This window comes from Amphiura filiformis, chromosome 20 (assembly GCF_039555335.1).
Source record: "Amphiura filiformis chromosome 20, Afil_fr2py, whole genome shotgun sequence".
NCBI lineage: Eukaryota > Metazoa > Echinodermata > Ophiuroidea > Amphilepidida > Amphiuridae > Amphiura > Amphiura filiformis.
This window is the reverse complement of record NC_092647.1, coordinates 29,741,743-29,765,927: the sequence shown is the minus strand read 5'-3', so window position 1 is coordinate 29,765,927 and position 24,185 is coordinate 29,741,743. Positions and strand designations below refer to the sequence as shown.

At 35.6% G+C, this 24,185-nt stretch overlaps 1 protein-coding gene across 1 annotated transcript; it reads right to left on the bottom strand.

The window, feature by feature from the left end:
* Positions 1-1,856: 1,856 nt before the first annotated feature.
* LOC140142254 (transient receptor potential cation channel subfamily M member 5-like) lies at positions 1,857-23,641 on the bottom strand. Its single transcript, XM_072164222.1, has 15 exons — positions 23,628-23,641; positions 19,951-20,173; positions 17,319-17,435; positions 16,140-16,187; positions 14,910-15,042; positions 12,124-12,310; positions 11,226-11,499; positions 9,629-9,760; positions 8,881-9,021; positions 7,187-7,441; positions 5,367-5,541; positions 4,400-4,562; positions 3,595-3,836; positions 2,653-2,829; positions 1,857-2,184 (listed from the first exon to the last, which is right to left on the bottom strand). Exons 1-15 carry the CDS (start codon positions 23,639-23,641, stop codon positions 2,174-2,176), a joined length of 2,292 nt encoding a protein of 763 aa, XP_072020323.1. The 3' UTR covers positions 1,857-2,173.
* Between the last annotated feature and the right edge of the window lie 544 nt (positions 23,642-24,185).

Sequence of the window (24,185 nt, the reverse complement as noted above, 5' to 3'; positions counted from 1 at the left end):
TGTCACACTACACCGGATCGGTCTTCCGTATAAAAACCGGATGGTATTTTAGCAAATCCGTTAGTGTTCGTCAATGTTCGTTTTATGTTCTTCATAATGTCCTGCTATTATCCGCCAAATGCGTTTCGTGTTAGGTGATGTTTGTTTAGTCCGTCGATAATACGTTTCAAGTTTTGTGCATGCACAAAACTTGAAACGGAGTGTGCTGAATACACATGTTCGGAAGTTGTCCGATGTGTGTTCGTACTGTTCTGTATAATACCCTGGGTTTGTTCGTTATTCTTTCGTTTATATACCGCAGGTGTTTGCAAGGTTTCGCAGGCGCTTGTGCCGGATGTAGGCCTATGGCGAACATGTGCATCGATCATGGGGGACTTTCTGAAGGGTGTGTGACGCAGTATCATATTGCCCCAGTACTTTAGTGACTGACAAGAAGAAAAAGGGGAAAGGAGAGAAAAAAGAAAAGAAAGTGAGAAAATTGAGGAGAGAAGAGAAGAGAAAAAGTTAAATTGCACGTAATTTAGTAGGACCATGCATGTAAGTAATATTGAGGGAGTGGCACTTTCTGAAGGGTAGAGGACGCAATATCAAATTCCTACCAGTTTTAGTGATTGACAAGAAAGAAAAAAGAAGAGAAAACATGGAAAAGGTTAAATTGTACGTTATTGAGTAGGCCCAGGATAGTATATAGTAAGTATAGGCCTGTGATTATTATAGGCAGTGCTTAAATGTGGTTCCTTGGTCCAAAAGCCTGTGAAAAATACTGCCGGCCCGTCGATATGTAGGGCCCGGACATTTTGTCACAAAAATCAGTATTAAGACGGACTTAGGTCTATAACTGGCGTTAACATATCAATCCATGCATGTATTACCTGAAATTACGAGTCTGAAGTCTTATCTAAGTGATGTCAGTGGATCAGTGTAACATTTTAAATTTTGCAAATTCAGTTCGGGCCTTCTTTGTTTTTTTGTTTAAGGCAATAATAGTGTAAAAATGATGCACCAAAAACAATTTTCCAAATTTTCCATTTTTAAAACTAAATTTCTACACAATAGGCCTAGGCCTAATAATGTAAATAGGCCCTACAGTGCCCATGCATATGGTTTCAATTGCACCTTCATTTTGAAAAATGGACAAGTCTTCCTTTTTGCTTCTGCTATGGACATCCACGTGTTATTTTTAAAATAATTGTTTATATTATACAATAATCATAATGGTGAAAACTTTTCAATGGCTTCAATTAGGCTTTCGTTTCACCAATTTGCGGCTGTTTCAAACTAAAATAGTACCCAATAATAGTGCTAAAATTGATCCAAAAAATGACAAATGGCTTCAATTGGGCCTTCATTGTGCAAAGGTTTCTCACGTCTATTGCCCCCGGACGCTGGTTGCCCTGATATATCAGATTTGTAGCCCTTTTGTACTTATTAGCCAATATTTGACCATTTTCGTCAAAGTTTTCCCCTAAAAGTTGTCTTTCCCCACTTTGTTCACCCTCTGAAAAAGTGCTTGCTACGTCACTGCCTCTAAGGGGTCAAAAACCCTCTCAAACACCCTCTCCTCCCCCACTTTTCTGATAGGGTGGACGTCCCTGTTGGTGCCACATGCCACGGATTCGCCGGTCATTTGTCGGACGTTGAACGATTGAATATAAAACGCCTGCAGGATTATTAGCGGCCACAACGCATAGAGAGACGAACGGGAATCGGACCCCAAATCCGGACATTTGTAGGATGTTGACCCCAAATCCGGTCATTTGTCGGACGTTGAACGATCGAATATAAGACGCCTGCAGGATTATTAGCGGCCACAACGCATAGAGAAACGAACGGGAATCGGACCCCAAATCCGGTCATTTGTCGGACGTTGAACGATCGGATATAAGACGCCTGCAGGATTATTAGCGGCCACAACGCATAGAGAGACGAACGGGAATCGGACCCAAAATCCCACCGAATCTTCTGCCGGACTGGTGATTTTTCCACCGAATAAAATATGTTTGTATTCGGTGATGTACGTTGATCCAGTCCGTCGTAGTGTGACAGACCTATTAATTCGAATTAAACAATACGACAGAATTCGTAATTTGTCTAACATGTCTTAGTGCATGTTAACATGTAATCATTGCAATGTCGTGATGGTTCATTTGACGAGGCAGATTGGTTTATATCATCAGTGTCCATCTGAAAAAGAAATAATATACAGTTTTTGATGTTAAGTACATTTTAGTAGTGAAAAAATTTTAGAGGCTTTTTCGTTAATTATTGATTAAAGCTCAAAATATGACTATTTAGCATTTTTGGATTTAAAAAAAGTTGTGTTTTTTGGTAAATTGGCCTTATTTGGTCAAGACCAATATCAACAAATTCATTGACTAAATTCCTTTCCAAAAATACTTCAATTCCAAAAACAACTATATGCGAGTTAAGTTCTGTACATTTTTGTGATAAAAAACGAATGGTATCGGTTGAAGTCCCCGTTCTAAACCAGTTAATGTCGAGCAGAAAATTATCAATACATAAAGCAATGAAAAGCTGGAATGATCCAAGTCGCAGGGGACATGCTGTACGTATGTCCGTGGCAATGAACGACAGTTAGGAGCAAGGCATATGGAGCATCACAACCTGCGATTAAAACATACGGTATCCTACCTTCGTGTGATACTTCGATGATGCTGAGTTTGCGAACATGCTTTGGTATCTGTAATTTGACTGTTTCAGTAAGTGTTTCTCGAGCTTGTTTGAACTGAGTTGCGTTTCTTTCTTCCCACAGAATTAGTAACTTCAATTCCTTCTTGTCGTTTTCATTTCCTTCGTGGTAATATTTTCCTGTAATTATAAATAATATATACTACTACTAATAATTAAAGTAATAATAATAATAATAATAATAATAATAATAATAATAATACTTAACTATATGAGAGTTCAGTTATGTGCAAAAATTTACCAACTGAAATTGTTGTGATTAAGAACTATTGGTATCGGTTCCAAACCAATTAATAGTCGAGCAGCAAGTTATCAATATATATTATATTATGTAGGTATATATTATCACCAACTCCAACAAAACCCGGAAGAAGTCGCCAGACATGTATTTGAGTTATAAGCTTCTAAAGATGACATTCCCATAAAAAAAAAATCAAATTTGTAAATGCTTAAGTTCATGGTATTCGACTGTGAGACTAAGTGAACTTTGAAATCCGTTAAAGTAACTGTTGAAAATAAGCCCTATTCAACCTTGTAAGCAGAACACTAATTGGTCCATTTCTCAGAATAGCAGTTCGGCAAAACTATCAAGGTATAATTTACAAGACTATACATATCTTGAAAAGTATTGATGCTGTTTATATTACTTTTGTATAATTTTAAAGCTTATTGTCTAATGTTATCATTTATATTAAAATCATGAAATGTCATAAATGCGACTTGTTCCTGGTTTTGTCAGAGTGGGATTATTTCAGCCAGATTTTTCCTTGTCAGTTTATTATATTAAAGCGGTTACTTGACTCGTTAAGGCTTAAGTCCTTCTTGTAATCTAGATATTTAAATTAATTTCGAAGATCGAATAGAGGAACAAGTGAAACCACATACGCATACGATGAAACAGTGTGATCCTATGAAAATCTGCCGTTTTTAGTCTGTCGTCTGTGTCAAAACATTTATCCCAACCAACCACAAGGAGGAACAAAAGATAAAGCAAAACACGGCCCAAGTGAGATATGAAAATCAACGGTGGTGGGAACATCGGTTTGTCCATAAACTCTTTTTGAAGAGCATATCGTTGGCATTTCCAGTGGATAACATTCTGTTCTTGGACCTGGGTAAATGTATTGCTAAACATTGAAACAAAAAGAGTCATAAACGACATATTACTATTAACTTATACGCGGTTTCGGAATATGCTTATCGTCATTTACTGGGTTTGAATCGTATGAACGCACTTGCAGTGTAGCACCTGAGGTAATGACAACTCAAGTTGTACCTTTCTTGGTATCAATGAAGGTACCCATACCTATCCATCAATATCATAATCATTATACATCGAATGTTTTATAGCAAAAACATCAGACCTTTTCCTAAGAAGTATTACCAATTACCAAAATTTCCTCAGTTAGACGAGACTTGTCCAATATTTTTTTATTTTATACAAATATTACACAATAACATTATTTAGGATCGAAGCGTAAGGCCTAAAAAGATTTAATTTTTTCACCTTTTAATAGTTGGGGTTTTTTTTTAGGTCGAGTTACGCCAATCAAACAATTTTTAGTCCTAAATGCGAGCGCGTCGGTTGGGCAAGCAAAATTTTTGGGCCTCAATCATTCGAGCCCTTCGTGCACACGAGCCCAGGGAATAAGTATATTTTAGATATCTTTCAAGGGTGTTACAAACTTACCTAAACATAGCAATGAGCATGTTAAGCAGTAAAACATTAGTGAAAGCCAGGTACACACCCAGTAACACCGTACCGATCCTAGGATGTCTTGCGCATGGCCCTTCGCCAAGAGCTGCGACAGTGTCATTATATTCATTAGTGCATGAGCCGTCATCGGGAGTTGCTGTGCCGTAAAAAGACAAAAGGGGGCAAAGAAGAAGTAACAACAACGTTAAATGCATGGGTGCTTATTAGTTAGAGTTGGCCGGCCCCATTTTTGCTAAACGAATAAATATGCAAGAAATTGTTGTACATAAACATCATATAGCCAGAGGTTTCCAGTGGTACAAGTATAACAATCTTCAATTTTTTTAATAAAGTGGGGGATGATACTGTGGATCACGAAATGCCGCATTAAATGCTTCAGTAGTTTTGATATAAATGCCAACATTTATTTTAAAAGCATCTAAAAACGAGTTGGCTCACTTTTGCCATGTCTGTGCATATCAGCTTGTTATGCCGTGCATTAAGAAATAATAGGCCTACAAAATAATACTGGCTCTATTGATTGGCATATTTGCTATTATACAATATCACGGCGAACAAAAGAAAAACAGCACAACCTTTATCTAATGATTTTTTTTTTTTTTTTTTTCAATTCCTGAAATATCTTTTCTTATTTTTTTCTCGAGTTCATGATTTTTTGTTCATTGCCATGAATGAACGTCAAACACACTCATTGTCTTTACAGTCAGATTATAACAACTATTATTATTATTATTATTACTATTATTAGTGTTATTATTATTATTATTATTATTATTATTATTACTATTACTATTACTATTACTATTACTATTACTATTATTATTATTATTATTATTATTATTATTATTATTAAAACAAAACATGCAATAACTGTTTAATATGTTAGGCCCTACAGTATGTAGACCTATAACAATTTGAATTTCGAAATTGTAATACAAACCTGTAATTTCTTCAAGGAACAGTTCTCCATATATTTGGAAATACGGTCGGTAAAGTACACTCTCAAAAACAGCCTTTGGATGATCCACTTGTGGATAAAGAATGACATGTACAGAGACTCCATATCCAATAAGAACGATGAAGAGAATGCACACGAAGAACCCCAGATCGATGAACTGAAGTTATTAATTATAAATTAGAATATTTTAATTTTAATTGTTACGTCGGAAATCTACATTTGCTTCTTAACCGATTGTGGTGTACAATTTGCTGTAGTAATATTTTCTGGAAATGTACGCTGTTAAATGCATAAAAGCATGACTTGTTCAAAATGACACAAAATTTCAAATTGCTAGTTCGTTTCTTCTTATCTTTTCTGGTGCCACTATGAACGTGGAAGCAAGTATCTATTGTGTTTGTGATCAACGTAAATTTGGTCACATTAGTTATGGAATTCCTCTTCTGTTAAAATAGTAATTTTAGTATTTATTAATTTTCTTATAAAGTTTCCATTGTTGTAAATGGTGGGAGATCTCTTTCATTCAATGAAAAGCACATCAAGACTAAAGAAAGTGTCTTCCCGAGCTAAACAGAAAACAGGGATCATACAAGCATTATCTCATTACTGTTATTGAAATTCAAAGATATATTGATTGTTAATACTGTTTTAATTTGGACAACAAATCGTATCCATTATTTACATAGAACTCTATTTTAAGAGTTAGGTTGCAAAAGCCTTTCCACTTTTTGACTTTGTGAGAAAAACAGCTTTTTTTAATTATGCAATTATCATTTGTCATTTTGGTTTAGAATAAATTTTTGATGAATAGAAACTAAAAGAATAGGTTTGGTATAATTTCCCAACTTTCTTATTTATTTTATTATTTATTTTATATCGCGCATTTTGTGGATATAAGGGCTTTGCAACTAATAAATTTACTCCTTTTCTAGAAACCACTTTTAAAATCAAATTCGAGCCCATTTTGCACTACTTTATGTAACTTGCCTAATGCTTTCAAAATCAGGAAGAAAAATAAAAATATCTCATTTACTTTTTAATTATGAATTTTTCATTAAATTCGGCAAAATGCCATTTGCTGAGTTCCGAAGCTACAACTTTTCTTAATTAAAGTTATTTTTTCAAGTGTATGTAATTGGGAGTAAAAGCCGTCCATCATTTGAAAATGTTGACCCTTCGTATTGAAGATATACATTTTTCCCCAAAACCACCTAAAAAGGTTATGTCTTTAGGGGAAAAAAGGTCAATATTTTAGTAATGATGGACGGCTTTTCGTCCCAGCTACCCAGCGAACACAAAACGTTTTAGACATCACTCGCAAAAGGTTGTTAGAAAACGTTTAATTGTCGGGTTATATGAAGGGCATATAAAGGGTATAAAATGTTTTCATTACTTTCAAAAACATTCGTTGATAACCTAACATAATATTATTCAAATGTTCACAAAACATCTTTGCAATAACATTTTGAAAACATTAAAAAAATATTGTTGAAGTGTGTTTTTATACAAAACGTTTTAAAACGTTTTCTTAAATAAACCAAAACCCAAAATATAACCTGTTTAAAACATTAAAACCAGTCTCAGGTCAACCTATGTTGAGTGTTTGATCATAGGGCATGTAGTTTTACCTGATGTTGCTGGCGTTTAATATGAGAAAATCCCGCCTGAAATTAGCCATTTTCTCATTGAAAACTGTGTACATTGTAATAGATAATTAGTGGTATTTAACCATATAAATCGGGCTTCAACTTTGTCAATACTGAATAAGCCTTTAGACACGTTAGTAGTTATAATGTACATACCATTCTGCCAATCATGAAGACCTTCGGGCCGATTCGTTTCACAAATGTTAGGAAATCAAGCAATCGAAAATAGAAGATGAACAAATCAAATGCTAGTACGATTCTTGCATTTTCAACGACGATTGGGTCTGGACTGTAGCGAAGAAACGTTCCTAATAGGAAAAGGAGTTGTGCCAGTACATCAATCTTGTTCCAATGGTCAGACCACCATCCCAGAAAACGTCGATCAAACTTATTTGCATCCCACTCCAACATCTAGATACATAGAAAGAAATAATATGAATAATATATTAATAAAAAACAGTTTGGGACGAACGAGCATCCTGCGAATGGTACGGTGTTGCTTCATGGCAGTAGAAAACCCGTGTTTTTTAAACACAAGTGAGATTCGCTCGGATACGACCACAACCATGGCTTTGTTTTTTCACTGTCATCGTTTCGCTTTGAGGAAAGTTTTGTCTTAGGAGTGGATTCACAAGTCTTGTTTGACTTTCTTAATTAACTCAACAACATCTTTGACCAACTCATCACACCCTCTACGGTGCTTCCTCTTGTCCATAAAAGGAAACAGTCAGATGTGATGATTTGGCAGTCCGATGAAACCACTAGCGTAGTGGTGGAACGTCATTAAATCACCTTCGTTTTTAGATGTAATTGTTCATAACGAACAAAATTCACAGTTAAAATCAACATTCCTAATGAATTTGTTCAAAGAGAAGGTGATAGTATTTTTTTAAATCTCAAAACGTTAGTGCTATATTTTTCTGGAATGAGCCTAATTTTTCCACGCAAATTACACAAACACTGGCTAGGTTCAAGAGTTTTGGTGATTTCCTTCTTTCAATATTTACGCCCGGGAATTTACGCCAGGGGAGTTCTGACAAAGAAATCGCTTCCCCCCTCCCGGGTTTCCCCCATTTGCGTCTACACAAAGTTTTCGGATTTTACCCTATTATTCTAATAATATAAAGGAGGCGGGGAGCACGTGCCTTACCTCACCTTAGGGTGCGCAGAATTGACCAATTCAGCTTCGATTCTGCGCCCACTTTAAGCAATAAAAGTCAAAATTTGAAACATCATTTGGAAGATCAATTTAAGGCCGAAATTCAACTTCATTGCGCAGCGAAAATTGGATGTTTAAATATTTTGCTTTGAAATAATGTCTTAATGACCTTTGACTCCAGGGACCTCAGGGACCTATGTCATGTTCCTTTCAAACAACTTGATATCGTGCGATGGCTATAATTATTATTTTCTATTCAAAATAGAAATTATCAATTCAAAACAGCGTTTTCTTAAGGGGGTACTACACCCCTGGCCAATTTTGTGCCTATTTTTGCATTTTTCTTAAAAATTATAGCACATTGGTGACAAGTAAGATATTTATATTATAGGGGCAAGAACTACAACTACTGCACTGAAAATTCAGCAACTCAAGGCAAGTAGTTATTGATTTATTGATCAAATATTTGTTTTCCCTCATTTTGACTGTAACTCCACAACAGTTGTCTGTGATGAAATAAAAATTTCCAGTGCAGTAATTGAATGTAGTCCTTGCCCCTATAATATACATATCTTACTTGTCACCAATGCGCTATAATTTTTGAGAAAAATTCAAAAATAGGCGCAAAATTTGGCAGGGGTGTAGTACACCCTTAAACATGTATACGGGTACATTTTTCATCTGCACTCACCTGTCGGGCCTCTTCGAGCAACATTGAAATCACCCAAGCAAATAGCAATCTATCTAAAGCTGATCCGTTCAGAGGGGTGATGATAAACTCTCCCCATAATAGGTTGTATGAAAACAGGACGATGAACACTATGTGAGATACCTGTATGTTAGAATATTTAGTCATCATAAATCTGTTCTTCTTGGCAATAATTTCAAAAAAAATTTGCCTTATGGGGCTCGGTCACCCACTTTACTTTTGCACAGTATTTTTGTGGGACCTGAGAGCACATCAGACACACCAACTTGCATTCTGAATACGAGAAATGTCCTTCTGATATGAAATAATTTTGATGTTTTTATTTATATTCGCGACATAGTACAATTTTTTTTATAAAATTTCCCGAAACACCTGAAATGTTTGGGTCTTTTATGTAACTTCATGTATATCTTCAATACGAAAGGTCAAAATTATGGTTGGCGTTCCCTCTCAAAACTACATACACTTTAAGAACATATCATTAAAAATTTGCCATAAATTTTTTGATATTATGAGGACTTTTCTCCTATTCATAATGCAATTCGGTGTGTCTGATGTGCTCTCAGGTACCACAAAAATTGCCTTACCTAATTAGAATAGAAGAAAATAATAAATAAATAAATAAATAAATAAATAAATAAATAAATAAATAAATAAATAAATAAATAAATAAATAAATAATAAACTAAATAAATTAAATGGAAATAATATGAATGTAAATGTTTCTTACGACATTGTGCCTGAAGACTGTTCTAGGTGCTTTGTAGTATGTCCATATCTTTGTCAACCACCATAATCCAGAATTTCTCCGAAATCTTACCCCAAATGGAATGAGGAACGGGAATACTGAAAACAGTAGCAGCTGGAAATAGAACAAAAATTGAATAATAGAAAAATAGTTTAGTGTGTAATAATACTGCATTGACATTTATTCCACACACGGGATTCCACACTAAACATTAAAAGACAAATTACGGTGGCTAAAAAAATCAAAGGGGGATCCAACTAGTTCTCAAATCCATTGTATTTTTCTTCAGAAAAGCATAACCATGATAACAAATTCCTATCAGGTTTATAACATAAGAGTTTCGAATAAGCGTGTTTGTACTGGGTGAAGATGTAAGGTACTTTGGCGTATAAATTATGTGCGGTCACAAATTGTTTGGAAACTCTTCATCATAAATATCAGATGTTAGGGGAATGGACCGTACATAATCTCGTACCCTGTCGGCTTGTACTCCTTCAACATTTCATGTTTAGTGACAAAGGAGCACAAGCCGACTGGGGAAAGTATATTAATATAAGAACTATCTTAATGATATTTTCAAATCTCGACCTATACGGCATATCTACTATGAACATGGGTAAAATTTCAACTAGCTCCGATTCTGGCCAAAATGGAGGAAAATTGTTCGTTTTTATTGCGTTAATCTACTAAGATAGTTATAGTCAAATGTCATTGGCTGCCCACAATCTTAGAAACAATTTTTTCGAACACTTTAAAGGCCTTATTGGAAATGGTCCCCCTTCTACCCCCGTACAATGTTGGCATGCCCAATATGCTCATCTTCGTCATATCTTCTCCCAACATTGATTGGTGGGGAAAGGGGAGGGGATATGCTTAAGATGAACATTGAGAGAGCTCTATTATAATTCTTAGTTTCCAGTGACTCATATAGCGTGCGCACTATACTAAGAAGAACATGGGAATTACGGTGGGTGTTCGAACACATTTTTCCGGGATTGCAGGCCCTATTGATTGTTGCCTTCCATTGCACATAACAAGTAAGGGATACTTTTTAGATGACAAGTGCCATACCTTTCTTGATTCTAACGCAAAATTTTCGCTAAATTCGGAGCAAGTTGAAATTTTGAAAGGAATCATGTACTGAATGCACAAAAAATTGTGAATTTTCATTGACAGAATAGCAACGTTTCCGAGCTCAACAATCACGTTGAGTTGTCTGCATTGGCAAGATTTATCAAGGCATTATATTGTCCTCCGAAGTTGGTAGTAAGTACCATACTTATTTCTTTGGAAAAGAACAGCGTGAGCTAAAATGCAACATCAAATATACAAGCCTATTTTCATAATTTCATATGAGTTAACAAAAGTGATCATGCTTGAATATAAAACTGTAGTTTTCTCATTCACATCCACCATCAATTTTCTACCTGTGATCAATATTTCTAGGCAAAAATTAACAGTAAAGAGGGTAGACTCCTCCCATTTTTGGCAAAATTTTTCAAACATTGACTGACCCTTAATAGTAATATTCTCCAACACATTCAAGGACTTCCCTTTATTGACATCAGAATGCAAGTACCTTTATAGGTTCCAGTATGTTGTCCCATGGTCTCACACGGGAAGGCAGCATTCGGCAGCTGATTATTTCCAAATTCCACTCATCATCTAAAAGATCCTTTACGACAGGATGGGAAAGGAACTTGAGATTTTCGGCTGATTCAGCCAGATTTAGACACGTTATGTTGCCCCAGTTTGGCAAGACACGAGTGAGGAGTTTATACGGCTTCAAACCACCTGCGCGATGGTCTTCGTGACACCGGGTTAGAATCTCATACGCCCAATCCTCGTAGTTTCTGGTAAAACAACAAAACAGAAATATATAAAAGACTGACAAAAGAGAATTAATTTAAATAAAAAATGCTACTTAGCATAACTAGAGGCGTATTTAAAGGGACATGTTCTCTGGGCGGTCTTAACCCGGGGTCATTACAACCCGTCGGTAGGCCTACATCTTGCAGCACGCTGGTAACCATTGGTAGCAATAAAGACATCCCCACATGATACTTTCTTTAAAGACTAATTCAAAGTAATAGAACTGTTGTTTTTGTTTTTCTATGCGAGTTTTGGTCAGAATAGGTAAGCAAAATATTATATACAGGGTGTCAAATTTCAAAAAGGCATAGTTTGACCTATCTAGAATGTACCGATCTTATTGGTCAAATATTTGGCTCTATGGGGTTACAAACATAAAAATGCTCTGATATTGACACAAGACGTGTCAAAATTTTCGTTTTGATATAACATATTTTTAAAAAAACCAATTGAGGCCAAATGACCTTGACCTATTTTGATGCATTACATACGTAACGGAACATCCTTCATGTCCGTCGAAATTGATTTGAAGCCGATTTGTTCGAAGTGAGGTTTAATTTTAATTAAAATGGTCACTAATGAGCATTTTATTTTTAATTGCTTACTTAGCATTTGTTTGCATGCGCTCTTTCCACTGATCAGTTTCGTTTTGTTTCAGAGAAGCCAAGCATTTGTACAGTTTGCTTGCTGATAAAGCAGTGGGTATAGCTTCCTGCCCCCTTGCCCAGAAGTCCTCAGCCATCTTATCAAAGCCGTTCAGCACAGAGTAGAGAAACAATCTTTGCCAGCATTCTTTATGAAAAGAGAAGTCAAAAATTAGTATTTCATTAATAATGATGCGTTCGGTATTAAAACCAGCGGTCCAATGCTTATAATCATGAAACACTTCAGAAAGCTGCCTTTGTTTTTTTTATTCGGGTTCTTTTCTGTAAGTTTAATGCAAAGCACGGATATATTATAAGCCTCTAGCGGTTCGTTCCGCAATTTGTAAAAAAAGTAAAATATTCTTACAATTAAAACTTTGTACGTGATTTTCACATAAGTTCAAAATCGCTTCATGTAAACAGATATCAATAACCACAATTAAAAATATTCATCTCAAGAACTCACCTACACAATATTAAAGCGTGTTTATAGTGGGAACATAAACGCCCCCCCCCCCATAAAAAACATTTTGGTATAATCCAAAAACTACTTGATCAATTATCTTTGTTTAAAGTTTGGAAGATAGACCGATTAGTTATACATCAAGTGACTGGACTTTTGTTACTATCTTTTATCATCTTCACTAAGAAATAAAACTATTTATCTGTTTATGAAGTTAAAATAACCACCATCAAAATCATGCATAAACAGTTGCACTTTTCCAAATTTGCTTTTTGTATGCATTAACGTACGTAAATTTAACACGTAATTCTAATTTAATTTATTAGGAAGAGGAAGAAACAACAGTAATCATTTATCAATGACAAATCTTGTGTTCATTAATTAATTTACCCAATGGACAATAGGTTATTATTATTTTATTTTCGGGGTTCAATATGTTATACTGGAGGCCAATTGTTCAAAAACATTTCTATGGATGGCCGTTATCATGGTTATCAAGACCAATATCTAGCATGGAAAATTTGATATATCTTTATAAATATAATGATTGCTTGTTTTAGATTTGGGATTTTGTATCTCATACGGTATTTGAAAGAAGCAATGTTTAATTGCAATATTTTGAAACCACACACCAAAATTGGGTGCTACGAAGTACAAGATTGGGCTACTCTCTTGTCCGTAGGGTCGCTAGTCCGAAGGTTCGCTAGTCCGAAGGGTCGCCCCTAGTCCGAAAACCAAATTAAGTTCGCTAATCCGAAGGTTCTCTAGTCCGAATATAGAATAAGGGTTATGTTTAGGGTTTAGGGTTAGGGTTTATAGCTCGCGCCATAATATTACACATTCCCCGCGTTTTTCAAGTGTGACCTCGGGGTCATTGAAAACGTACGATAATGTTAGATGGTACATGATTTGTGCGGTAACCGTTCCTCACTATAAATAGCAAGAGTTTCGGTATACATACAAGCACTGATGTACTCAAAACTCCATACTGCAGTTACTGTCCGTTTTCCTATACACAATACACAGTGCTCTCACCATTGACGCGTGACCTCTACAAATGATGTATGTTGGAAGAATGGGCACTTGACTAGTTAACATCACTGTGTGAAAAATAACCAACCAATATTTTAAACTATTCTCCAAACTTCTAGCAAATATATTTCTCTAACATGACCTAAAATTACAGCTAGGTTAGATGTTCAGAAGGGGTCGCACTTTCGTAGAATATGAGTGAGGGCAAAGCATAGCTAGCTCATAGCTAGCCAACTCCCCGTGTTAATTGAATGGAGATTTGACCGAAAATATTGAGCTATATTGGTAACGGACCGCTCCGTTCTGAAGGATGCCACAAAAAACGGTACAAGCTACATTTACACTATTCTATGAAATTCTAGAAAATATAGTTTTGTAACATGTCCTAAATTTTTAGCTAATTTAGGTGTTTGGAGAGGGTCGCACTTTTGTGTTTTAGGAAGGATATGTAAACGACAAATAACACCAAAAATATGAAGAAATTATTTCCAAAGCGTGTTAAGTCAACAATCATTATAATGATGTATATTCATACGTAGCGGTAAACGTAAATAGGAAGCAATTTTAGACTTCTACGCTACTCAATTTTAGTACACTCACCGGAGCGCTTTCACCGGGTCAACCGGCGTCTTCAGCGGATGTTATTGCTCTGAAGATTGACGTCATCAACATCTGTGACGTCATCGGAGGTGTCCTAGTACTACATCACTAGCAACAACAATCTTCAGAGCAATAACATCCGCTGAAGACGCCGGTTGACCCGGTGAAAGCGCTCCGGTGAGTGTACTAAAATTGAGTAGCGTAGAAGTCTAAAATTGCTTCCTATCAACAATCATTATGTTGCTCATTTTCAAGAATGCTGGTTAACAAAAAGCAGGCCATTGTCTCATTTCGTGAACAAAAAGCAGGCCATTGTGTCATTTCGTGAACAAAGGTGCACATACCATTGTTTCATTCCGTTTCCTTTATAATCGGTTACCCAACTGAAGCTATAATACCAGCTTTATTGCGATATCGCACGTGTAAAACAGACACATGTGCACAACCAGAGAAGATCCGATTTAATCAGTTGAGCTGTTTCAATGAGTGTTATCTTGGTTTAATAGCTTTTAATGGGGTTTAAGTCCTGCAAAGGTCGAGATGAATTCTACTGTAGACATGACTGCATCATGCGGTATATTCACTATAAACACGCATGAAAAGCATTGTCACGCGATAATCTATGCCCTGTGTTTAGGAAGAAAACACCTACCTTGTTCGCCGTTTGGTTCCTCTTTATGCTGATCTATGTCGATTGCGCCTTCAGTGAGTCTCTTTATGACATAGTCAATGTCCGACAGCTTGTATGTATTTTCGTTCTTGGTCTTCCATTCCAGGCCAAAAGACTGAAAGTGATAATAATCACGAAAATGCAAATCAAAATTTTGTTTCTTCTTAGTCCAGCCGAGCAACGGCTGGACTCTTCTTGCATCCCAGTGGTTTCTGCTTCTTTCTTTCTTTCTTTCTGTCAACATTTGACATAATTGGCTCTAGCTCCCTAATTATTTGACAGATTCTAACCAAACTTGGGCAAAGGCTCCACTACCCCAGCCTTTACATTTGACATGACCCATTTGGGGTCAAATGTCACGCATGAGTAATTTTGGCTAAAAATGCGAATTTTACCAAAAATGCTTCTTCTTTTACAGATTACATGGTAGCGCAATGAAACTTGGTCATCGGCATCGACTATAGTTGGAGTCTATGGGGTAAACACATATTTGGGGTCAAAGGTCATTAAGGGGATTTTTTCTGCACATAATCAAATACTTTCAAAATGCTTCCTTTCCTACAGATTACATAGTACAGAGATGAGATTGACACATATGCACTGACATTAGCTGGTGTCTATAGGGTAAACACGGATTTTGAGTTCAATGTTCACTTTTCCTGCATATTAAGTGCTGTGATCATCAGAATAATGCCAAAATTACTATAGCATTGGGTGCATGTAGGGTTATAATCAGATTTGGCTTGAACATGGGGAGGGGTCTGTTTTGGGGTCAAAAGGGGTAACATTTAGAAATTTGCCCAATTCAAATGAAAATTAGTATATGTAATCACGGTATGATTCAAAATATGATGGAGGTCATTTCAAGGTCACCAGAGGTCAACCAAAGGTCAAAATGGGTCAAATTCCAAAATTCGTCAAATTTAAATCTAAATTAGAATATGTAGTATTGATATGATTTAAAACAAAATGAAAGTCATTTCAAGGTCATCAGAGGTCAACAAAGGTCAAATTATTTTATTAGGTAGATTGTTATCAAACGTAATGCCAACATTTTTTATGAAAGGCAATTGTGTTCCAAATCTTTTCAAGGTCATAGAAGGTCACTTCAAGGTCACGGCTGGACTTCGCAGCCTTCTGAGGATGCAATATATCTAGTTTTGTTTTCATTGCAGCACATAAGAATCCAATAGTAAAATGTGCAAACATTACCTGTTTTGATGTTTCTTCTATAAGGTTCACCAATCTATCGTTCGAGGCCTGAAAATATAAACAAGATAAATAAGAACATTATATCAAACCAGCATGATGTACGATCCCAACAAGGCCACTGAGTGCTACCCCGGATCGGCCCCCGAGATTCAGTCTGTTCGGTAATCCACAGAATGTACATGGACGAGTATAACACCACAAGTAAAGTCTGCACAAATAGTAACTCAGCTGTTATAAATACGCCTATAGATTCAGAACTAATAATTGTTTTCACAATAATTCAACATAAAAAGAAGGATGATTTATTTACGCGCATTTTGATACCCCATTTGTCCAATTTTGTTCAATATTGACAATACAGCAAAGAAAAATACCCCAATTTAAAAGCTGCAGTTATTTGTATTGATTTGAAGTAAGCGCGAAGATAATGGCGGGCTTTACGTGTTTACAGTGCTGGCATTATATAACCATTGATCCCTGTAAACTACAACTTTTAAATTCGGGTATTTTTCTGTAAAAGCACTACTGTGTTGTTAATATTAAACGACATTTGACGAATGGGGTATCAAAATGCGTGTAAATAAATCATACTTCTCTCTATGTTGAAATATTATGAAAACAGTTATAGGTCAGAATCTATAGGCGTATTTGTAACAGCTGAGTTACTTTTTGTGCAGACTTTATTTTTAGGAGAAGGCGCTCCAAGAGACAAGTATTTGTTGACATTGCAACTTTTCTTCCAGGCCCATGGAGATGGGGAATTTTCACGTTACCTCCGTTATTCCGATATAACTACCGTTCATCGATAAGTTAAACACAAACCAACGGTAATTTGAGTCTTGGAATGGCAAAGAATTTTTTTGTCTTACCACCTTATAATCAATTTCAGACTTAAAGCTAATTAGACACTACTTTTTATTTTTCACCATTATTTTCATCCTTTTCATGCACGCTACTCCAACATTTGAATCCGTAAGGTAGTATGCCTGTGCATCAGTTTGTCGTCCCTCAAGTAAAATGGGCTTTTATCTCGCTAAAATGAATGCAAGAATGAGTAAAGAATTATATAATTTGTCAATTAGTCACTTTTTGTTTTTTTCGGACGTGCATGATCACCAATTGGATGACATGGTGGTAACTACTGCCTTGGTATGTGTCTAGGTTTACATAATACTATACCTTATAGTAGAGATCTAGAAGCGTTTCATTTGTCAGATAATCCGTGATATTCACTTTCTTCAGAATATATCCAATAAATTCGGTCCGGTTGTTTGTCAGAGCATACGTCAGTGCTTCCTGAGGGGCCGAAATAAGATACTGTTACATTTCGATATTGGCAACACGGTTTTGGTCTAGCCCCTATCTAAAAGCATCTTTTTTATGGATCAAACAAAAAGTGGCTAGATTTTATGTTTTTGATCAGTTATCTTCATTTCTTTTGGGCGAAATGTTTTACAATTCATTACGCAAAGTAACGGTGCGCATTGGTGGCGGTGGTGATGTGGGGGGGGGGGTAGTCTTTTTTCATGGGTCTCGTCGATCATGTGTTCAAAACGTATTTTGGACCAAAATAGGATGAAATTGAAAATACTTCGCGCGCAAATGTCCATCTAAAACAGGCAAAAAATTATATTGAAAGGTTTGGCTGCAAAACGATTCTCTTATACACGCATCTATGCCCAGTTTCCACCTCGACACACCTGAATACACAAATTTGTCCAATCAAAGTTAGCCTTGTCTTTACACAGTCTGTGTTTACACTACACGGTTGAGTGCATAGCATCATAAGAGCTATGTGAGCTTCTAGCTGCTGACTAGTGGAAAATACGGTATCTGTGATTGGGTTTTGTCAAAAACCCGAATGTTCCCTTCATCCAATCAGAAAGGGTTTTTTAACGAACGTTAACAGATGACGTAATTCAATGTTGAACCTGTTGAAAACGCACAATTTTTGACAAAGAAGTAGGTTCTAAAAGTCAAAACCCCGAGTGATCCTTACAATTTTGTCAAATGTTATGTCATTAAATGAAAGAGGACACTGATATTGTTCATATACTAGATTCATTTCAATGAGCAATGGCCAATTCTCTTTAAATTACAAATCTTGTGCGAAAAGTGACTATTTTCGCCTGTTTTGTCATACGGTTGTAAATTCAATGAACAATGACTTTGCTTTTAGAGCGCTTATAAATTGATATGACCCCATCCACTTAATATTTTAATTGCTCCTCCATCACTTACGGCGCGCGTGCATGCAGGCCGCTTTAGCGAGAAGATCGCGGTTTAGAAAAACAAAACAAAGGAAATCGCATTTTTAAGAATGATTCGTTGGGCCTAAACATGCTAAATACGGTTATGATGGCATATAGTAGTTGTGGAATGTAGGAATGGATTTCATTAAGGCAGATTGGAGTTGTGCACGATCTAGCGTTGTTTGCCATCAAATATTGAGAAAGATAAAGCTGACACACAAGAAGAATGGCATGGGCTCAATAAAAGATATCCAAAGGTTTGATATAAGGGTGCCACTGACATTTCTCGGGCTGAAATATTTTCATGACTAAACGATTGTTTTTGCTTGGGCTTTAGGATTAGGCTGCTGAAAGTCGACTACAAGTTACCCGACCTGGTTCCGGAATATTGCCGATAAAATTATTCATTATGTCCAAATATTTTATTATTTGATATTTTGTCGAGTTTTAGAGAAACAAAATCTATTTGACACTATCAAGAAAAATTTTAAACACTGTATTTCACCAAGTAGCCTGCTCAAATGATGAAATTTTTAAAATAATGAATAGTGAAAAAATCACTAAGCTCATGTAACGGGAAACTGGGACTTGACTGTCATTAGCCTTGGGGATTTTGGTGGTAGGGTTTCGAAAGGATTAGAGTTAGAATAATAAATCTCTGCGTAAGACTTGATGCGTACCTGCCATTTTTCAGCTTTCCACGTTATATTCTTTTTTCTTCATCTCTTTCTCTATTTCTTCGACTATTTCAAAACGATCCCAGGTCAAAGCCAACATGAACTGTTCGTGAGGCCTTGTCTGTTGTGCTGCAATGTTATAGTAATGATAATGATTATTATGATAAAACTAATAATAACACTAATAATAATAATAATAATAATAATAGGAAGAAGAAGAAGAAGAAGAAGAAGAAGAAGAAGAATGTTTGATAGTATTATGACTTAAAAATGACTTTTTAGGACGCCCATTAACAGACATTAATATACATTACCCCGTTTCGACGTTATTAAACATTTCCCTTATTAGCCGAATTTTTGACCACAGCCGCCATTTTGGAATAATAACGACCAAAAAGTTATTCGTCTTAAGTTCCCCCTCTATAACTCCCTATATCACCGTTATTAAATTTTTAAGATATAGAGGGCGATATGTCGTTAAAATTTACGCTTGAAACGTTAAGTGCCAGCAATGTCTTCTCCTTAACACCCATTTCCCCCCTGAGTGTTTTTTTTTTTTTTACGAATATTAGGCTGATAATAATAATAATAATAATAATAATATCAATAACAATACCAATAATAATAATAATAATAATAATAATAATAATAATAATAATAATAATAATAATAATAATAATAATAATAATAATAATAATACAGATGATAATGATGCTAAGATCCCACATTCACAAGAAATGTACTCAGCCATGACAAAGGTAATTGCTACAAAAGTGGTGTCATTGTAAATGTGAATAAATTATATGTCACTTGGTATGCAACACAAGACAGACATGTCACAAAATAATAATCTCAGATATAGATGCTTGAAAAAATTCCAACCTTTTCGAGGAGTTTACCTTTCTTCAGAGCTTGAAGAATGACTTTATTCATATCTTTTTCCGTTTGTCGATCCCACACAGTCAGCAAGTGATCATATCCCAGACATCCTATGAGTTCTTGTTTTTTCTTCTCAAAGTTGTCACCAGTTAAGGGTTTTGGACTGCCAACGTCTCTAAGCTCCTTGTCATATGTTGCTATTTTCTTTTTTTCTCGTGCTTCGGTGCTGTCAAAAGGAACAAAATACTAAACTTGAAATTTAAAATAAATTATTAAGGATTAGGGACTGGTGATAATAATTTTCATCATTTATGCGTGAATTTTAATTTAGATATTAATATTATAATTGATTACTCCCTAATTGGTCCTTACAAATATGTATTTCAAATCTGCTATATTGTACGTGCTAATTAAACTTGGCAAATAACAGATTCATATATTTGTATTTCTCCCTGTCAATCTTGCCTCGATCATGCCGATTCATTTCTTTTGATAACTTTTTCAATCCAATAAACCTAATTATACTTTTTGAAAGATGTACAATAATTCGAGATTTTACTTACTCGCGAAAGATTTTAGCCATCAAATTGGCTGCTCGCCCGGTTTCATTTACAATAATCACTGGAGTTCCGTTTTTAACTGCTCCGGAAACGGTGCTGATTGTTCCTGGACCACCACTAAGTACTATACACACCACCGGAACATGCACCTCACCTTAAAAGCAGGTAAAGATAATGAAAAAAGAAAAGAAATCCGCGATCTTTCTATTAAATATTGTGTTGCATCATCTTCGAAATCAAGTGTGTAGCAATATTACAACACATTATTTCATAGAGGTGTATAATTGGGGTTTGTTTCGTAAACTTATCTTGTTAAAGAATGGTATCATTCTGGGCATGTTGTGTGTTCAGTCAATGAATTTTAAATCTTTAGTGTAAAATTTCAAACGTATAAGTATGATATGCAATATATTTCGTTGATATGATTTTAATTTTACAATAGAGTGTGCAATAAAGAGAACAGTATTTACCATTATAGATACATTGACATAGTACATGTATTTAATTTTACAGCAGAACCTGAAATATGTATTTATCTTTTAATCTTTTTTTTAAGTGAAAAAAGAGAATCATAAAGATAATTATATGTATCATGATAAAACAGTAAAAGCAGTTTTGTATTATTGGGTAATCGATGCATTCTTTTCATTTCACGAAGGAACTCTTGATAAACTTGATGCTATCATTGATTTACATGTACAGCCATCTTCCCTAGTAAAAGTGGCACAATTGTGATTTTACCCTTTCGTTGTTAACTAAACATATCTCGAGATTGAAACAATCAAATTTAACAGAACAAACGGCATTCGAGAGCTAAGACTGCGCCCTTGAGGTTGATGTAAGCATCATGTCACAACAGTATTTTCCAATTGCCAAAGAGGGCGCTTTTTACTTGCACAATTTTATTGAGACAGTCTGAAAATATTTTACGAATGGGTTAACAGGGGAGTAAGAATACCTTCACCCAATCTCTTACATATATAATATAATAATATAACCTGATATGTTGCCACTAAATAATAATTTTGCCATGTGACAGAAATGATGGAAATAATCGTGACATTTATTCGCTGGCGAAGTGATATAATAATCAGATTAACTACCATAGCAATAGAGTGAAACAATTTTTAAATATATCGCGCTGCACTCCAGCAGGCTGCACTCATCACCTGTGCATGTCTGCTATCATAGATTGAATACAATACAGTTCTTTTCAAAGATACTAATCTTACCAGGTGCGAGTGATCAGCATGATATGGTTCAATGTAGAGGTACCGCGTGAACGTACTAGTGAAATGCGGTATATTCAAAAATTGGTTTACCCAATTGCTATGGTAGTTAATCCGATTATTGCATCACTTCGCCAGCGAATTACATAACGTTAATACGACCGAATTTTTGACATGAATGCCAAAGTTCATGCCATAAACCCCTGATCATGTAGTTGTGAAGGGTATTTTTTGTCTCTTGATTGCTGGCGAAGTGATGTAATAATCGGATTAACTACCATAGCAATAGGTGAAAACAAGTTTTGAATATATAACGTTATGTACATAGCTTCATATTTCAAAATGGCTACTTAACGATCGGTGTGCGAGCGGTCTGGAGCATCGGAACCATACACTGACGTTTTAGTTCGATAGCAATGCTAGCGGCAGGCGGCATGGGTTCGAGGCCCACCTATACCAAGTTTATTTTGTTCATTTCAGGGAAATAGGCTAGGCGACTTTATGTATGGCGTAGGGAGGAATGATGCCGCGCTGCACTGGTACGCTCACGCGGTACCTCTGCATTGAACCATATCATGCTGATCACTTACACCTTAAAAGTAGTATCTTTGAAAAGACCGGTATTGTATTCAATACATAATGTGATGAGTACAACCTGCTTGTAGTGCAGCGCGATATCTGTGTTTTCACCTATTGCTATGGTAGCTAATCGGATTTATTTCGTCAATTCGCCAGCGTATTGACCTCTAATCGATCGTTCTCAGCTTGGGATGTTCAGCATCGCATCCCCACGCCATTGCCAAATTTAAATTTGATCTTACAAAGTTGTTTCAACTTGCTGTTCCAAAGTGTAAAGTGTGAATCATTTGTAAAAAATGCTGTCTTTTTAATATTTAATTCAATGTAGACTATTTCATGCAACATTTCTTCGTAATTTAATCTGCTCTATTACCAGTCATGCTTTAATTTCAACCGAATGTTTGATGGTAAGGCATTAGACATCAAATAACTTGATTTTCCGTCAACAAACATTCGCTAAAAGATCAATCGAAATAAGATTGAATAACGAATATGTGACCGTTCACGGTGAATGAGCCGTAAATTCCTCCCCCGGTCAATTTTGTTTTATTTCGTGTTTAAAAAATAAACATCATAAACTTAAAAATGGTATATCATTTGACTTCAAACGATATCCAGAAGCGGGGTTATGGTTTGTTAAACTTTGCTCCTTCAACAAAATTATAGCTTTTTCGTTTCAACATGTATCTCTTTTTCCACATTGCTGGCAATAAATATCAAACAGTCATAATTGGCGGTCATTTCAAATCATCCCCTAGTCAACGAGGTTTAAGAAAGTTCTCTCATTGTTAGTTGTTGGTTATGCATACCTATACAAAATACAATGCCTGGTATCCCACAACTTGAACAGGATTTAGCCAAAGCAAACAAAGACCAGAGCTATTAAAAATGCTATAGCCATCTAAGGTAGAAGCTTATTATCCACTTCAACAATAGGATTATTGATTAGTATTTGACTATCATAATGAGATAGATGTCGGGCCAGCTTAAGTTACCGATGAATACGACCTTCGTACACATTTTACACCGTAACTCAGAACACAATTTAGGGAATTTACGGCTCCTTTGTGCTGCCGGGTCACATATAGAACAGTAACATTACTTATCATTTACTGCTGGTACCAAAGGACGCACATCATCACGTGCAACTTTCCGTTATCCCCATCTTTGGGAAATTGCATTTCTCTTGTTACGGGGAATAGAAAAGCGCCGATTTCTATTGAACCATATTCGACGCCGAATACTCGATATCAAATAAGCCTAAGCCAGTCTTTATGCAATTAGTATACTCACCTTCAGTAGTTTCAGTCACCTTTTCATCGTCATTGTTGGCGTTCACTTCTGCTCTTTTATCTGGACATGTGTGGAATTAATGTCATTACAAGAAACGTTTTACATAATTTCTGATATGGGATACAATGATGATGTTGAATGGGTTTACTTGGAATTGATGTGTTTTCAGTACACGGTTAAGAGATGCTAGCTATACAAAACAGAAAATCCACATCTTAATATTACAAAAAGCATTATGGTTTGATCAGCTCGTAATAGGCGGGCCTTAAATGTATAACATCACGGATTAATATCTATATGTTTTATTTCGGGAATTGTCTTGCGACATCTCTAAAGAAGTATTACAAATTATTCATTCAAGTTCATTTTCTTTAACACGCACAATATAGACCAGATATATCAACCGTAATTATCACTCTTAACATGGGTTTACTTTTCAGCGTAATAATTCCCGCCGATTACGTGCTGATCAAACTATAGTGAGTTTATAAAAAGTTACGTTTCTTCAATCTAGTCCAGGACAGGGATGACGTTACCAGGTTACGGCGAATGGGAAAGGGCTCAGTGATATAGTAAA

What these genes read in the sequence shown, in the direction of transcription:
- LOC140142254 (XM_072164222.1), bottom strand. An exon ending in GGAACCAAACGGCGAACAAG is followed by an intron (nt 12,311 to 14,909) that starts GTAGGTGTTTTC and finishes CTTTTCATAAAG; the next exon opens with AATGCTGGCAAAGATTGTTT. An exon ending in TGCTCGAAGAGGCCCGACAG is followed by an intron (nt 7,442 to 8,880) that starts GTGAGTGCAGAT and finishes CTATGTATCTAG; the next exon opens with ATGTTGGAGTGGGATGCAAA.